The sequence below is a fragment of the Alligator mississippiensis genome, chromosome 12 (genome assembly GCF_030867095.1).
Source record: "Alligator mississippiensis isolate rAllMis1 chromosome 12, rAllMis1, whole genome shotgun sequence".
Classification (NCBI taxonomy): Eukaryota; Metazoa; Chordata; order Crocodylia; family Alligatoridae; genus Alligator; species Alligator mississippiensis.
In genome coordinates, this window is record NC_081835.1 from 21643951 (window position 1) to 21662762 (window position 18812).

At 39.3% G+C, this 18812-nt stretch overlaps 1 protein-coding gene across 2 annotated transcripts in view; it reads left to right on the top strand.

Annotated features, from left to right (window-relative positions):
* The window catches only part of ARHGEF3 (Rho guanine nucleotide exchange factor 3), a 303899-nt gene that overhangs the window by 231142 nt on the left and 53945 nt on the right, over positions 1 to 18812 (top strand). Inside the window, exon 1 of one of the 2 annotated variants that reach the window (XM_006266703.4) lies at positions 15389 to 15654. The exons of the other annotated variant lie outside the window; for it this stretch is intronic. Coding sequence (XP_006266765.1) covers positions 15559 to 15654 — 96 coding nt within the window. The 5' untranslated portion in view covers positions 15389 to 15558. Of the gene's footprint in view, positions 1 to 15388; positions 15655 to 18812 lie in introns of those variants that run through there. 2 annotated transcript variants of the gene reach the window in all.

An 18812-nucleotide genomic window follows, 5' to 3' on the forward strand; every position in this document is an offset into this window, starting at 1 on the left:
GCTGGAGGACTGTGAATTAACTTGAAATTGGAGGGGTCTGGGACAGAAGTTCAATAAATCGATTTAACCTAAATCAGTTAAGTCTGCCTGTCAGGCCAGTCCTCTCTTGGTCTGCCATCTGGTACCATGTAAACCAGTACAGCCTGTTCCATGGTTGGATTGTTGGCAACTAAACCAGTTTCCTCACATGAGCTAGCCTGGGTGAAGAGGGTGTGCGGACACCCAGCAGAACTAAAAACAAGAGCTGTTAAAGGCTGGATGAGCTTCCTGTGAACCAACATCCACCCATACCTGGAGAGGAGATGGGTGCCTCCAGGTCACTTTTCCCAAAGAATCACCAGTGATGCACACCTAAGGTGCCCCAGTGGTCATAGCAGCTTCCAGACTGACTTGACTTGATGGTTAAGTCTGATACTACATCCATCTAGGTCTATCTTGGCCTGGATGAGCTCCATCCGAGGGTGCAGAAGGCACTGTCTGATGTCATTGCACAGCCACTGGCAAGAATTTTTGAGCACTTGTGGCACATGGGCCAGGTCCCAGAGGACTGGAAAAGGGCCAATGTGGTCCCTATTTTCAAGGAAGGGAGGAAGGAGAATCCAAGCAACTACAGGCCAGTCAGACTCACCTCAATCCTTGGTAAAGTCTTTGAAAAGATTATTAAGGCTCATATCTGTGAGAGCCCAGCAGGAAAAATTATGCTGAGGGGAAACCAGCACGGGTTCATAGCAGGTAGATCATGCCTGACTAATCTAGCCTCTTTTTATGACCAGGTTACAAAACACCTGGACGCAGGAGTAGGGGTAGATATCGTTTACTTAGACTTCAGGAAGGCCTTCAATACGGTATCCCACCCCATACTGGTGAACAAATTAAGAGGCTGTGACTTGGATGATTACACAGTCCGGTGAGTGGCAAATTGGCTAGAGGGTCATACCCAGAGAGTGGTGGTGGATGGGTCGATATCGGCCTGGAGGACGTGGGCAGTGGGGTCCCGCAGGGCTCGGTCCTTGGACCGATACTCTTCAATGTCTTCATCAGTGACTTGGATGAGGGAGTGAAGTGTACTCTGTCCAAGTTTGCGGATGACACAAAACTGTGGGGAGAAGTGGACACACCGGAGGGCAGGGAACAACTACAAGCAGACCTGGACAGGTTGGACAAATGGGCAGAAAACAATAGAATGCGATTTAACAAGGGGAGATGCAAAGTGCTGCACCTGGGGAGGAAAAATGTCCAGCATACCTACAGCCTAGGAAATGACCTGCTTGGCAGCACGGAAGTGGAAAGGGATCTCGGAGTCCTAGTGGACTCCAAGATGAACATGAGTCATCAGTGTGATGAAGTCATCAGCAAAGCTAACTGCACTTTATCATCCATCAGCAGATGCATGACGAACAAAACAAAGGAGGTGATACTTCCCCTCTATCGGGCGCTGGTCAGACCTCAGTTGGAGTACTGCGTGCAGTTTTGGGCACCACACTTTAAGAGGGATGTGGATAACCTGGAGAGGGTCCAGAGAAGAGCCACTTGTACGGTTAAGGGCTTGCAGGCCAGGCCCTATGAGGAGAGACTAGGGCACCTGGACCTCTTCAGTCTCCTCAAGAGAAGGTTGAGAGGCACCTTGTGGCTGCCTATAAATTCATCATGGGGGCACAGAAAGGAATTGGTGAGGCTCTACTCACCAAGGCGCCCCTTGGGGGTCACAAGAAATAATGGCCATAAGCTAGCAGAGAGCAGATTTAGACTGGACATTAGGAGGAACTTCTTCACAGTTAGGGTGGCCAAAATCTGGCATGGGATCCCAAGGGAGGTGATGCTCTCCCCTACCCTGGGGATCTTCAAGATGAGGTTAGATAGGCATCTGGCTGCAGTCATCTGAACCCAGCGTGCTTTTCTGCCTATGCAGGGGGTCAGACTCGATGATCTATTGAGGTCCCTTGTGACCCTAACATCTATGAATCTTAAACCGGTTTCAGCCATTTTGAAAGGAGTTTATGTGCACTGAACTTTTGTTGTTACAGATTTGAATCAGTTTCCGATCATTTATATTGGTTTATATGTAATTTCTGTCTCTAGTCATAAGCTCTTTAACAAGGATGAGCCTGCCTTTCTTATGTGAAGCATCAGTTTAGGTATGTTGAGCTAAACATTTATTTTAGTTTCATTTTATTTTCTATATTTTAATGACATTTGTTTAGTGCTAAGAGTACAGTTCTATGAGTAATTTCATACAACATACCTTTTAAAAAGAAGTAAACCTTGTAACTTGAAGATTTCTAGAAGCTACAGCCTCACTGCCTTATTGTTGTTCAAGCAGTATCAGTAAAAACAATGTCTGCTGCTTACTAGAGTCGTACTGGGTAAAGTATCTTTTTTTCCTAATAACCAGTGATTCAGTGACCAAATAAAGTGAGCTTCTTAAAAAGCCTATGCAGAGCCCTGTTAAACATCATAAGGTTCTGTACTTCTTTGTGTTTTAATAATTGCTTCTAAGACACAGTGTGGGGGGAAATTGTACACAGGACACACCTATACATTCATATTAATGCTCAGCAATAAACTATTATTGGTATCATGCCAGAGTTTATTGCTCCTGGGCACCATGTTTACGTGTGCCTGGGACCACAGAACATTGAGCCAGGGTGGAGCAGCCCCGGCTGGCAAGGGGCCTAGAAGGTCTGCCTGCCAGCCGGGGGCTGCTCTGACCTGGCTCAACGTGTTGCAGAGGGTCGGGCTGTGGCACAAAGGTTGTGTAGGGCTAGCAGGCAGGCAGCCCCCGCACTGAAGCACCCTTTTGCACCAGCCAGCTGGGTCAGTGTCTACACGTGTGTGCTGTGCACAAAAAAACTCTACAGCAGGTATTTATAAGTACTAACCTGCTGCAGAGTTTATTAGTTTCCTGTGGCTTACCAGAGCTACATGTACAGATGCTTAGACATTTACTGCAGAGCTAATTTGGCAACTCTGCACTAAATGTCTCTTGTAGATGTGCCCATTGAGCATGATTTAAAATTGTGATTCTGTCAAAGTGAGCCACTAATAAGTGTTGGAAAATGTCCATAATATGATGCTTTTGGAGTTTGGTTGGGGGTTTTAATTCTAATACATGTCTGATTCTATTAAGCAAGTTGCTAATAGCCAGTAGACAATGTATGTCCAACCCCAATGAGCTGTAATGTGCAATGAAACTGCAGTGGACAAGTATGCAAAGAGAATTGGAAAGACTAATTGAAAGAAGAGAGCTAAGGATGTTGTTGGCTATACTACCACTTCTCAATTTTAATTTGCCATTTTTCTGTCTGATGAATGTTAACTGACCAAGGAAATACATTATACAGCATAGGAGGTGCTGTTCTTTCTTATTTTTATGCTAGAGGCACATTGTTGTCAGGCTCATCTCTAAGATCATACACATTTAAAGGAATAGGAACTGGTTGTACAATAAGTCTGTGGCTGTTAATGCATTTTTTCAATCTTTGCAAAGATGCATCTATCATTGAAAGCAATGCCAAAATGACAAGTGGTATTTCTGCTTCCACTTCACATAAAATAAGGAAGTACTTGACTGATATTTTCTTGATTTTAATCTATTTTATCAGCTGATTTATCACATAGAGTCTATGCAGGTATGTTGATTGGGCATCACAAATAAAATAATGCATTCTAAACAATTATTCCACGATATTTCAAATTGTAAGGCTTTGCATTATGGTCATGGAAATTCTGTTTATGATCATGTGCAGTGGTCACCCATCCTAGAGTAACAGGAAGTCCAGGAACATTAGAGTGTAAGAGACAAGTTTTTAGTTTCAGTGTAGATTTCCTCCCTTTGCAGTACACAGCTCAGATGGCCCTTATTGGGTCTACCTGTGGAGTGATTTGTAGACTCAGGTTTTTTTAAATCTATTAGTCTTGCTAAATGTTAGATTAAATATGTTATAGGTGAGATATGAAGTGTATATCTGTTTACTTAGGGTTCTTGTAAATTGGCTTTTCATAAAGCTTTTAATGAGAAAAATACATTGATGTGATTTTTTGTGTTCCTTCTCTTTATATTTTATAAAAGTTTTCCCAATAGACCAACTTTTAAAAAATCTCATAGATCACATATCTAAATTCTCTTGCTGTGGGCATGTGTTGGAGGAATAAAATAAGTTTAAGAGAAAAAATAATCCACATTGAAATGGTAGTTGAAAGTTCTCTGTACTTTTTGGTCCGCTTGGGGCAAAACAGCTTGAGTTATTAAGTCTGGATAGGGAAATGCTGCTGGCATCTGCTTTGGCTGTGATCTAGCAAAGAAAAAACCAGGTTCAGGAAAGGATGCATAATAAAGTCAATGTTTGGGTTTGTGTTCCAAGTAGTTAAACTCAGGAAATTTGGATGTTCCTTTTATGCTTTATTTCAGATTGGCAAAATAAGTATTTATGAAAAGGAATAATAGTGGACTGTTGTTATGAAAAAATTAATGGGTGGGTCTTTTTTTTTTTAAACTTCTGATCAGAAACTCAGCATTATTCTGACGCTGTGTCAGAATTTTTAATTTTTTTGTATTTTAAGTACAGCAACTGTGTAGAATAAAAATAACAACATGCTCTAAGGTTTGCAGAAATAATCAAATCCTTATGAAGGGTGGGTTGTGCATTAGTAATTCCTGACACCGTCACAGAATGAAGGGAGGGTTGCTCTAAGTAAGAGGTAAAGAAAGTAAAACAGCAAGAATCAACTGAGTCTCCAAACACATTGAAATCTATAATATTATTTAAAATTAGTGCAATGTAGAGAATAAAGTATTCACAAAGAGCTTGATCCTGTATTAAACTCAGTAAAAGTTCTGCCATTGATTTCAATGGGAGCAGAATTTGCCATTATTTTTAACTTGTAATATAGTAGTACCCAAGGCCACTAGACAGCAGTGTGGTGGGGACCCTAGGCGCTCTACAGACATCGACTTTCCCATCCTGAGGAGTTTACTGTCTGAACAGGCAAGATAAGGCAGATGGGGAGAAGGGAAACAGAGTCACTGAAAAAGGAAGTGATTTGGTTAATGTTACAGAAGAGGACAGTGGTAAAACTTGGATTGGAGCCCACTTCTTTAGAATCTTACTCAAGCTCTAGCAGTCTACGCTGCTTCTCCAAAATAATTTTCTTTCTAGAAAATAGTAATAACCAGTGTATACTAATGGATGGTGGTTTCTACTCCTATTTTTTAATTCTTTCTTCATTTCCCCCCAACCCTGCCCATTCACATGCAAACATTTTTCTTCACAAATATAGGCACAGTCTCTGAAGACCACTATTGTGGTATCTTGATATAAACACTCTGAGCTAGAGACAGGGATTTCCTGCAGAGAAAATAATAATACCATGTAGCTGCTCAGCTGGCAGCAGTGCTCTGTGGAGAGCTTCCTCCCCCTCCATGTCCTTTGCTTCCTCCTGCCTGGCTCCCTGAATCTGTAATTTAATATGAGTGTCTAAATCATGGCTATTTAATCTCAATTAAACAGTGGACCGGCAACTTCCATTCTTCCTTCTCTATAACACAGATCTGTTAATATAAAAAATAATCAAGGACTAGTTATATTTGTGCTTGTCTTTATGATTTGTAACAGAACTTGACCTACACAGTTTAAAATATAAACTTATGTTAGGTCAGTTTCTGTCCTTCCCCCCAACAAATGTGTATATTAAACAAATATCAGCCAACTTATTATAACTGTACCTCCTGAAAGGGTCATTTTTATCCTGCCTTACCGCACCCTCTACATTCCCGAGAGAGGGACCACCTTGGTTAGTAATTAGTTTGCATTGTTGGGTGTGTTGCAGGGGTGGGGAAGCATTAAGTTCTCAGTAATTTGCTCAGTGGGCCATCATTGCTTCTAAGCTGCAAAAGAACAGATGTATGTGGAATAAGGGCAGAATTACCAATTGTCTACTATTAACTTCGTAGGGTAAATTCTGTTTTTATGAGTATCCATGGTTGTCTCAGATTTAAGTATATAAAGTCTGTGTAGGTTCAGGATTCCTCTAGCTTCTCAGTGCTTTTCACAATAGTACATTTAGGAAAGGCAGACAGGAAAAAGATCAATTGAATAATCTTGTACATTTCTCTCTCTTTGCATGATTGTTTCTAAGAGTACAGCTGGTTTTCCCTAAGCAGCTGTTGCAGCTATCGATTGTTATCTGGCCAATAGCAACCCATTTTTCTGATATATAAAACAGCTCGCTACAGAGCAGGATTGAGTGACTTTTATAATGTAAAGTGTCAAGCTGTATTTATAGGGTTAAAGAACACAAAAACCATGACAACCAATACAACCTAAAGTCAAGTCATATTTCACATCAAAGCATGTTGTTATTTCATGATTAGTATCAGTCAGTAATTGACTTGAGAAAAGATGCACCTTTACATTCAGTTTGCGTGAAATTCTACGTTGATTTTACTCTCTTCTCAGTCACGGTTTTGCTTTGGAGGTAGGATGTAATGTCAAAAGAGACCAGCAGGGCCAGCCCAAAAATTTTTGGGGCCTTCTGCAGGATATAGTTTTGGGGGCCCCTGGTGCAACGAAGCCAGCATCAGCATTGTCGGGGGGAGGGGGGGTGCAAAGCGGGTGGCAAGCAGCTGAAGAAGCCATGGTGGGGAGAGTGGCCGGATGTGAAAGTGGTGGCAATGCAGACTGGTGCCAACTGCCCCTCCACTATGGCACTGATTTAGAGCGTTCACAGCCGCAGGAGGCCCTTGGGTGTGAGGCTCCCTGTGGCCTCAGGTTTCACAGGATAGGGCGAGCCGGCTCTGGAGACTAGTAAACCTTACTCCTGAGCCCTCCTTGTTATGAGAAGTATCAGAAGACACTCAAAGCCTCCAAGGCCTATGCATTCTTCAGAAGTGGAACTTTTTCAAAATCAACCTCTGAGCATGAGAAAATCCTCACCTAGTTGCAGCAGCCACCATGTTCTCTTTTATGATAGTAATAGGGGAACATTTTTCAGACTCTTTCATAGCCTTGTTTTGCTCTGTGCCCCTGACACAGCATAGAACTTTATTGTTCTTAGCTGTACATCTTGCCATGCCCCTACAAGGCAATCAAAACAATCTAGTAAGCTTGCAGATTTCAGAACTGTATGAACATGTATGTTGAAGTCGGTGTGAAGAATAATAATAGGTTCTAAGGTTTTATTAGTAATGTCCCTTTGGGTGCTCAGTTAGGCTTTGATTCAGAGGTTGCTGAACGTCATGTCTAGTTCTTTGAGTAGATGTGGTATCTTTGGGATTTCAAGTTCAGTGTTAGAGAGGCAGACTTTGGAAGCTGTGTTGAGCACTTGTCCAGCAAGAGGCAAATCACACAGCCCCTACTGTAGAGCTGACAATCTCACTTACGCAGCAAAATGAAGAAAATGTCACAGATCATCCAGGCATTTGCTGAACTGTTATACTGATAATGGAAAGGAAGCCTAGCAATGTCCTTCTGAAAGAGCAAGGGCAAGTTTGACTATGCTTCTAGTCTATAATGGTAGCCTTGTACTTTCTCATCTGCATACCCTCATTACCGTAGGCTTGTGGAGCTACTTGTGGTTGTTTTCACTGTTTGTAGGCATGGGTTTTGTTGTTTGAGGTTAAAGTGTGCTGTTGTAAAGGGATCAGATTTTGTATCCACTGGCCCTCCCTTCCAAATTATAAAGTGTGTAGGCACATAAGTGGTGTCACAGCCAAGTTATTCAGAGGTCATTAAAAAGTCACTCCTCACCATAAGCCTTGTGATGGGATGGCCATCAGTTTTAGGATAAAGTAAGTACATGTACAGGAAGAGCAGAGGGCAGACAGGTGTCATTTCTTGGATGCCTTCAATCATCTTCTCAGAATAAAAGTGCTTCTGAGCACAGGATGCTGTAGTGCAGTGCTTCTCAACCAGGGTGCCATATCGTCCTGGGGTGTCTTGAGATCTTTTCAAGGATGCCATGAGGTGCCATGCAATGCGAATACTGTTAAGTATGCAACCATGTGCAGCGGCCAGAGCAGCACTCCCTAGTGTTATACTCTAGCAGTGTCTCTAGCAGCAGAGTGGGAACAACACTGATGTGGGCTTCCCTACCCAGCATTTGCTACTTTGGGTGGTGTAGGCGGTAGAGTCCCCAGAGTTGAGTGGTAACCCTTGGCATCAGGGAGCAACAGGGTCTCTGAGGTGGGCCTCACTACCCAGAACTTTGCATTTTGGGTGCAGGGCTATCTAGCTCCTGCTACTTTGGCTGGCATAGTGGGTAGACTCCCTTCCTAACTGACTGGGTGAAATTGGGGCTCACCAGGTTGGTACACCAGTAACTGTGACTGGGATCTGGTTTGAGCTAACTATGACTGTGATCTGTTTTGAGCTATAATTAAGGGTTAATCATTAAGTTATTCCTTAAGGTATATGCTTCCTCCCATTTCCCTGTAATAAACCCTGTTTTAATTTAACATTTACTTGCAAATGGAGAAGTTTGTGCATGTTAGAACACTTGGTTAAATTTTATTTTCCCAGGTTTCTGGGTTGAGGATTAAGCTGAATTTGAATATTGTAAAACTCATAATTTTAACCTGGCCCTTGTTAGTGCTCTCTAATACCTGGCAGGAGGGTTACACTTACTACAAACCTCAAGCAATATCCCATTATATATTTAAAAATAGTCATTTGATTTTAATTATTCATCCCTCGATCATATTTTATTCTCATTTTTAGTCCTGAAATGTTTTTGATAATGTATTCCATTGTTTAAAATGTGTACTATTTTATTTTGAGTTTTATTTTTTTATTCTTATTATATGACTGACTTTTGCCCATGCTTTCTCCATTTTTAATTTATGTATATTGACATAGATTCCATTTGACCCTTACATATATTAACATAAAATAACACACACTCCATATGTGGAGGAGATGAAGTACAGTAGTGTAATCATTTTTGGAACCATGTGATAAATTTCATTTATCTTGCAACTTATCTGCTTTCTACCTACTAATTAATCACTGTCAAGATTTATGCATACATTCCAAACCCCATGCAGTTTTAGACAGGCAATGCTTTGTCTGAACTGACCTGTTTGAGAGGAACCTTTCTTTGTTTCTGAAAGGTGGACTATCCTCCTTATTTACACTGGAGAAATGTTGGAGTGGACAGAGTGAAGTTGAACATGATCAAAAATAAAATTCCCATATATATGGACACTCTGTATGGGGTGTGTATGTGTAAGCACACATGCACTTTTCAATTTATTAATTTACACTGGAAATAAGGTCTTTCAACTTTTTTAGAGAGGTTTGCTAATGATACAATGTCCCTTTTGGTGATGCACATTTCCTTATATTGCTACCAATGATTGCAGATTATTATGGTTCTTTATGACAATTTTTGTGCAGTGTTATTTACTCAAGTAAATCAGTATCTGTAGCAGAAAACACCAAAAATCCTGCACGTTAATTGAAGTTATATGGAGATGCTGTTGATCTGAGCCACCTTTTTTTAATTAAAGATGAAGGAAGAGATTTTTTTCTAGATTGTACTGCCAATGTAAATCTGACTAATTTCAGTAAAGTCAGTGGAGTTATAATATGACAAGCAGATTAGAGTGAGATCCAAGGAGTATCAGATAACTTCCTGCTCTTATGCAGGACAACCTCTTTTTTGGTAGTATTGAATTGTTTTGGGGGGAAAAACCCAAAACAATACAATTACAAAGCTCTCTTATTTACAAATCTTACCATATGTACTCTCTTTTAGTTTTTTTGTATCCACTAAGTCTGAAGGTAGTAACAATGCAATTGAATTTTACCATATTTTCTTACATACCACCCACCCCAAAATAAGGGGTATGGCTTGTTTGGAAGGTAACATGTAGAAAAAAATATTTTTCCAGAGTCAAGGCCTAGAGCTGTTTTTTCATGCAGTACAAGAGGGTGGCCAGCTGTTTTGCCCTTCTTGAAAAGAAAGAATGGGGAACAGTCCACTGTTAACTCTCTCACAGCTGCTCTCAAGTTGATACCAGTTTTTGGCAAGTTTTATCCTATAACAAGGGCATGGGTGTTATGTAGTACTGTGGTGGTTGCCACCTTATATCTCCCATACCCTTGTGGGATAAAACCTGCCAAAACTCTTAGCAATTGTAGAGCTTCCTGGAAGGGACAGAAGATCTGGCAGCTATTTTGTAGCACATAATCTTTATCTTTCTATACTTCCAGATATGCACCCCAATTTCTATTCTTTTAAGCTACTAAAATATAAATGCCTATAAAAATGGTCATAGTAAATTGATGTTTTTCAAAACAATGGTCTCTAGTATTAATTTACTTCTTGTAAGTACTGCTGCTGAAGTTAATACCTATGAATCTGAGTGTCTAGTAGCAGAGTGCAGAGTGTTGGACCCAGCGTGTGGCCCCAGACCCAGTGAGCCCAATTTGGGCGGCACGCAGGGTAAGTCCATGGGCCCCATGTGGCACGCAGGGCCTGTAGCAGGTTCATAAGTAGGCTCAGCTCTCTAGCTGCTGCCACCCAGTTAGTTACCTGAGGTAGGACCTTGGTAGAAGGTTTCTTGGTGCTGCTTTTTCAAAACAGGGTATGTTCTGTATTCTGGAGCATGGTATAGGTGAGAAAATGTACTAGTTTTTAAAGCCATTCCCACGCTCTGCACACAGTTTGTAAGCAGACCTCTCCCACCTGTCTACACTTATTTTCCACATCCAGAACAGATGAATGAACTCCAGGAACCAGAGATGGTCCCAGAACCATCTTTGTTTATTGCCTAGATTGTCTTTGATGGGTTGCTGCAGTCATAAGAAAGCAGCTGACTCAGGTCAGTTATGTACTGTGTAGCAGAATTGTCCATTGCAACTCTTTGATACTGCCACTGCAGTTGTTGTAGTTAACCCATTGATCTGGCTAAACCTTAAAATGAAATGGCAGCAAGAAGCCAGATAGAACATTACAATCTGATAGTGGTTGTTGTGTATCAAATTAAGGAGATCAAGATAGGAAGCATCCATGCTGATCCCTTTAGAGTTTAAAAATGGTGCTGTTTCCCTCCTGAAAAAGGTGAAAAGGTTCCCAAATGGATTTTCTTTTGCAGTTTACCATAGAAGATGAACTTGGAGACTTCTGGTTACGCTTCTTCAAATGTCATGGGATGGTCTGTAGTAGGGAATCCTACATTGAATGGGGAAGCAGTGTCCCAAAAGAACAAGAAAATCTGCAATACCCCTAACCCTGTCCCCACTTGATGTGCACACCCTTGCTCATGTTAACAAAACACAGCTGGCTTGTTTGTGCACAGCTACCAGGATTTGTGCCTGAAGGGTTATGCCTTCAAGCTTGGGCTTTCACAGCTGGCCTATTTGTTCATTCATATTCTGAACGTCTTGTTCATCTTTCTGTATGATGTATTCATGCTTGAAATTCGTGCAGACTTATCTGTAAGGGTTAACTGTATTTTTGCCTCTTTCTGAAGACAGAGTCCAGTCAATACTGATGACAAAAACTCAGTCACATGAGAAGCACTTAATGTTTCATTTTTCATTACTACACTTTAGAGTCATTAATTTCACGTTGTGTAGGATGCAGTGGCCTATATAGCTGCATAAGTGCCAGAATACCTACACTCTGAATGCTTCCAATTGCAAGTCAGATATTGATGTTTATGATCTAGGTCATATGTACCTTAATCTCTGTTCACCTACCCCTTACTTTAATTCAAAAGTTGCATTGCATAACTTTGCCTAAATTGAAATGTATGAGGACTAGAGGAAGGATCTATAAACATGGATATCTCTTCCATTAAGTTCACTGGAATCCAGGTTAATTTTAATGAGATAATGTGGTCTTTACCTGTTTACTCAACCTGTTGTCTAAGTAGGACTTGGAGTATAAACTGAGACCTGTATTTAAAAATTGTAGCATTCTAGTGGTATTATTGCCTTTTTTTATTGGTCTGATGTGTATTTGGAATGCTATTCAATATTGACAACTGCATTATTATTGGATTGAATGTTTTAATTGATGCAGATATGCCCCATTGTCTAGACAATGGGCACAAAAAATCCAAGATGATGTTTTCCTTCTGTTCAATCTAGGGGAAAGGCCCCTTGTCTTGGATTCAGTGCAAGATAGAAAGGGGGTGGGGTGCAGGTGGCTGCAGTAGCTTTGGCTCTGGGCCCAACCTGGAGACAGAAGCTGTGTGGGGCAGATAAAGTTGAAGCTTCAGGTGACAGAGGCAATGGGACACAGGTGCTGAGGGGTGTAGGCACAAGGCAGGGCAGGCAGCAGGAGGGACAAACAGTGGTGGGGGCAAGGGGAAGGGATCAGGTTGTTTGTCCCCTCTGCTACAGGGGGGTTGTCCCCCCAACCTTCTGCCTCTCCCTGCTGTAGCAGTGGAGGGACAAATTAAAGAAAACCTTCCAATAATTATATTCTATACATGGAAAATTATAACAATTTATAAATTTTCCATGTACAGAATCTAATTATTGGCGGGGTAGTCTTATATTAAATATTGTCCTGGATTTGGGTAAATATGGTAAATACATACCATGAGTTTGAAAAAATTAAACAAGAGGGTAAATTAGAAATTTAAAATGCACATTTTTCATAGTGCAAATGAGGCCAGATTGAGGACAGTTGTTTTGTGGTGAAACATTACTGTAAAACGTGGTTCTAATGTCACTGAACTTTTAGTAATAGGCTGCATAATTAAATGTAGGTTGAGACACAGGTCTGATGTAGAGTCTGATAAGCTGTTAACCTAAGCTGTAACCCAGGTTTACAGAGCCCTGTTGGGAGCTCTCTTTAGCAGCTGCTTCGTGAATGATAGCTGCATTAACCCCCACAGCTCTCTGAGCCAACACAGCAACTCAGGCACCCGCTGTCGTTAAAGCCACTGCTGCTTGCCATGCTGCTGGATGTGGGTCCAGATCCAACCTCATGGAGCCTCACAGTCCAGATCCATCTTGTGGGGAGGGCACATGAGTTTAACACCTCTGCTATAGTATAAGCAATACATTTCATTCCTGGTGATTGGCTTCTTCTTGCTTACATTTAAACCATTTAAACTGAAACACCAGTGTGATCAGTACCAGAAAGACGATCCCCTCTCAGGTATTTTTCCTGCAAACAAATAAACCAGAGTTAATTATTTCAGTCCCTGAACCAGTAGGTTCTTGTCCTGTGTGAAACACTATGGACTCTGTGAAGCATTTTATAGGATTATAATGCTGAGCTCTGAGGGCAAGTCCTGAAAGGCACTTTGACTCATTGATTTAAGTGAAGCTGAGTGTTAAAATGGTATCAACACTGAAAACCATAAATAAAAGCCATGGTTATTTAAAATCAAGGCTTGGACTAGGAGCCTAACAGTAGCAGTTGTACTGCACTATTCTACTTTTGGATTTCTTCTTCCCAGACTGGTATAAAACTGTGGTTTGGGACTGTGAAACACTTGATTCCTAAGAAAAGAAGAGTTGACAATGTATCAGTTTGTTTTAGAATTGTATATATACCATGAAGTCATGACATTTGAGGCCCTGTCAAAGCAGATTAACAGAAAAATATAGTAACACCAGCATAAAGAATTAATTTATTGTCTGTAGACTGGGGGACATACTAACAAACTATGGAATCTTTCCACAGCGTAATACAGCCTTTCATATTTTTATGGTCATTCACTGAGGACTTCGCAACTTTATTTCTTTTACAGTCTGCAATTATAATTATCATTACATTATTTAGACAATAACATGTCAGAGACATTTATACAGCACCATATGGGCATGGCATTTTGTTGACAGAAAAAATTAGTCCTTTTTCAAGGATCTTCTGAATAACCTTTACATTTGGTCTCTCTGCTAAACTATCTTGTTCATTTCTGGATGATCTATGCATTGTAGTCTGTGCATTTCACTCATGTCATATCTTAAATGTGATACTAGAGTGGAATATTTTCTCTGATCATCTTTTTCCCCTTCCCTATACAAGGTTATAGACACTTTGTTAAATGAGCTAATGGATGAATTGACTATATTCCAATAGATATAAGTACCTTTTATATGCATAATGATTTACTGGTAATAACTCATGTACTTCCAACTTCCAGATGTTTAGTATGATTCTTGAACAGTGCTAAATTGTAAAAGCACACACTATGATTACAACCTCTTATCTAAAACCCACCAAAAATATGCACAGTATTCAATAGGAGGTAAAACGTGCTGAACAAACCTGTTGTTTAGAATGGTTTACATATTAAAGGCCTGAAAGCTTCTTATTAGCTGTTGGAAAAAGAAAAATACTACAAAATCCCTGGATAGCCTTACTGTCCCTGGAAAACATAGTTTCCCTGATAAAGTTATGCAAGAGGATTGTTGTCTGTCCTTAGTGTACTTCTTGACCGAAATTACTTTTATGTATTTTTTCTCCTCCATTCCCTACCCACCAGTTTCCTAATCACAGCTTCCTTTTCCTTGTCTCCCAGATGCCATCTTTGTCAGACAGATCCCATGTTACTCATGTAAAAATGGGGCCTCTAACATTTCCTCTCTCTCTTCAGGAAGTCTTTTTTTTTTTTACTACTTTTGTACTGTGGTAAACATCAAACTGAATTGTAGACACTGAAACATACTGTATAACAAGTCAGACAAAGGTTCTTTTCTACTTCCCCAGCTTGCTACCAGAAAGGGTGGGGGAAGCAACCTGTCTGAACAATTGAAGCCGAGTGTAAGTTTCAAAAACAAAAAAACCTATTCCCCGCCAAAGAAGAAAAAGCAATAATCTGGACTAACAAAAACTGAAAAGTGCCACATGGTAGGAGGGTCTAATGGGAAAATGCTAACCACCAGCTATTTTCCCCATCAGGACAAGTGCCTCTAGACATCACATGAAATAACATAAGAACAGTCGACACCATCCATAGGCAGTTAATAAAACAAGGCTTTTATTAAGGGCAGTAATCATCTCCCTAAAAAGTTATTACCAGGGTTACTTGCCATAAATTTGTGCATTTCTGTCTAATATTTAGCGCTACATTGTCTACCCAACAAAGAGGTACTAATTAAGTTGCAGTTTCCCCTGCAATTTATCCAAGAAATGACTTGGAATAAGGTTGGATTAAAATGCATATTTGTTTTTTACATTGTGGGTGCCCCATAGCTAGCAAGGTTGCAGAATAGAAGAGGAGTAATTTTCTGCTGAAAATAGCATGAATTTCTTCTATGTGTTTTCTACTGGTAGCTGAGTGAGTTTACAGTAATTTGTTCCTTTCCACTGATTCAGCTTAGTTTTTACCCACTTCCCCTCCCCATCTTCTGGTTGTGGGCGGGTTTCAGTAATGAGCAGTATTATGTTACACTTGCCTGACACTAGGAGCTCGTCTCTTTCTTGCCTTATTCCAGAACAAGAATTGTTTAGGTCATGCTATCAGAAGCGTAGTGCAGGACATTTCAATTACTGACTGCTGAGCACCGGGAGGCAAGGCTCAGCTTTGTCTTTGAATTTTGCACTCAAATAGAATCAGCTGTGACACCCGAAACTGCTACTCCTGCCACAATGGTGGCTAAGGATTACCCCTTTTACCTCACGGTCAAGAGGGCAAATTGCACCTTGGAAGTACAGACAGCGACCAGCCCAACTAAAGAAACAGAGGTATGACCTTTATTGATCCATTTGTTAGCTACCTTTTCCCTGAAGTTCTCTGAATTGGTTTGGGAAAACATTCTCTCAAAATAAGTTGCCAAGTATATATAGTTATCTGTCTTATACATCTCACTCTTCCATCTCCAAATATTGAGTTTCTACCTAGAAAGTAGATGTTATGAGCAGTCTTTTTTTTTTTTTTTAGATTAATCTTTGCAAGAGGTAATTGAGAATTTCCTTTTCTGATGCATAGTTTTAGATATTCTGGTGCCAAATACCAGTTATGTTACTTGCTAACTGTGATGTAGAGTAGCTGATTACATGAATGTGAAGGGAAAGCAGAAACAACTACTTAATGCATCGTGTCTGTGTCTTTTTCCCCATTTTTAATCAGGAAACCTAATCCGATAACAAGGGTTAATTTATATTGTGCCATAGCAGCAAGTTAACTGGTTTTATGAGTGCTTCTTAAAATGGGTGAAATGTGGGATTTACAAAAAAAATGGAATTATTTTATTGAGACTGCAGAAGTGTTAAACTTAACCACACTCCACATTCATGAAATACTTAAATATTAGATACATTATGATCATGTTTAGTCTTCTTTGTGTGCCTTTTTGGCAAGGAGAATAGTGATCCTAAGGATTAGGTCCAGTTGTAATGGAGGAGGGTAGAATTTGTCTCTGAGAGTTTTATCACTTAAAACATACTAGGTATGTCTGCTGAGTAGCTTGAAGGCACTTGCTAAATTATGCATGTTTAGTGAAACTGCATCAAAGATACATTACCTTCAATGGACAGCTGAATTTATCCAAACCAAAAGAAGTCTGAAGTCTCCTTGTTTAAACAGTACTTGTGTAGGTTTGGAACAAATAAGATTGTTCTGTACTTTTCCTTGTCAGTACACTCTTATGTAGAGAAGTATTTTAGACTTAATTTTTATAGTTATAAGGCCTTTTAAAAAATGTGAATAAAATTATTCTGTTTTGTTAGTGCTGGAGTGTTGTTGTTATATTTAGAAATACTTCCTAAGTCTGGAAAGCTTGAGTATGGAAAACTGTCACTGTCATTTATGTTGTTTCTTTTTTAGTTATTTCAGGATCAGTAAATCTGTCCCCAAGGTCTCCAATATTGTAAACATCAGTATTGTCAGAGCTCATTTTACTATGATATTAAAAATAATATATCTTAGTCTTTTTATTATGTTTACTTTTGTGTACAGGTGTATAATGGTCAAAATCTGAACATTAATAAATAAAAGTGGAACCTTGTTTCAAATAGAGCAATATCATCAGCTTTACCATAGGCAAATTATCAAATTTCAGAGAAAGTAAAATATCAAGTGAGGTATGGACAAATGAAAGCTGAGAGCACAAGAATGCCTCTTTAAACAGATGTGTTTCATCCAAATTATGAAATGCAAAAGCTTTAATCAGTTGCTGTGGACTTATTTTTCCATTTCGCTTTTCACAAAACAAGAACATGCATCTCGTACTACCAGTTTGAAAAATGCAGTTTGTTCAGGCCACTGAAGAGTTCAACACTGTGAAAAAATGAATGTTTGTTGAATACTACTATATCGATTTTGTTATATAATTCTAAGACCATTATACTTCTAAAAAAAAAAAAATTAGCTATGAAACCAGAAATTGAACAGGCGTTTCAAGGAAAAGATATTCAGAATTATACATATCCTCTAAAGTTTATCGATATGGACAGAACCCTTTGGTTTACTACCTGTATGCTTAAGTTTTGTCTCTCCCTTTTAGTATTTACAGAGTCCAACTAAAGCTGTTGGGCGCCTTCTATCATTATTTTGTATTACTGCACCAACAGAACAGTTAGCTGAGTGGATGTTGTGAATTTTTGCCCTTGGAAAGCTTTTGCTTGGTTTTAGTAGCTGACATGTGAAGCTGGTTGATATCAGTGTCCCCTAAGAGTTGTATAAACTTTGTGGAAATGGATTTAGGATGCAGGTGTGTGAGTTTTTTAAACTCAGAATTCACATGATCATTAATATGCAATGAACTCATCTTGGTGATATGTAGCTTTTACTTCTGAAAAATAGAATAGACACTTAATATTGGTATTTTCTAGAATCTACTTTATTTTTTTGCATCACGTTTCTCTTCAGATTTGCTCATTGGGTGGGAACTATACCCAGTATTTGTATAAAATTAATGAAGCTGCTTTTAAATATGAGACTATGACCCAACAGATTTAACCAGGTGAAGTACTGTTCACTAGAAAGTTACACACCTTGTACCCTTATTAAACATAACTGTGGGTCCAAGCCTAAAAGGGACTGAACACCCTTAGCATCCTTATTTCCTGCAAAGCTAAGTGGAGCATCCAGCAACCTGGAGGATTAAGTACAATAATACCTATGTGGGGTACAATTTAATCATCTTCTGAACACATTTCACTTTAAAATCCATTGATTTTAATTGGGAGTTCATATGCAAATTAATACAAAGTTAGTATTACTCATACAATTATGTGCTCAGATAAAAAATGGTCATGATTACATTAAACACTACCAGTGGCACCTTATAGGTAGGAAAGCCCAAGGAGCAAACAGACTAAATAACTTGCCCCTTGTTATATAGCAAGTCAGTGGCACAATGAAAAATAACATCCAGGTTTCCCAACTCGCATTTCCCTTATTTACTTTTAACTAGTTCTGGTTACCTTCTTCATATAAACTTTGTATGAGTGTACATGTATACACAAACTCTGAATATATTATTAATTAATAAAATAATTAATTAATTAATAATAATTAATTTATTTAATTAGTTTAATTTAATTAATTAATTTAATTAATTTAATTTAATTTATTGATTAATAATTAATTAATAAAATAAAATTGAAGACATATGTGAAAAATAAAAATCTGGAGAGTCTTAAGAAAAGCGTAGGTTTTTTGCCAGTGCCCATGTGCTCTGTCACAATTCTTTCTTAAAATTTAAACAAAAATATTAGACTGCCTGACAAGTGAGATAAAGAATGGAGACAATTATGTACATTCATGACATGCTCCCACCTGGAATATTATATTCAGTGCTACTCATTCTGTCTTAAAAGAAAAAAAGAAAAAAAGCAAAAACCAAAACCCTCAATCGAAACAAAAAATCCAACAAACATGCATTCAGAGTCTGGTAACA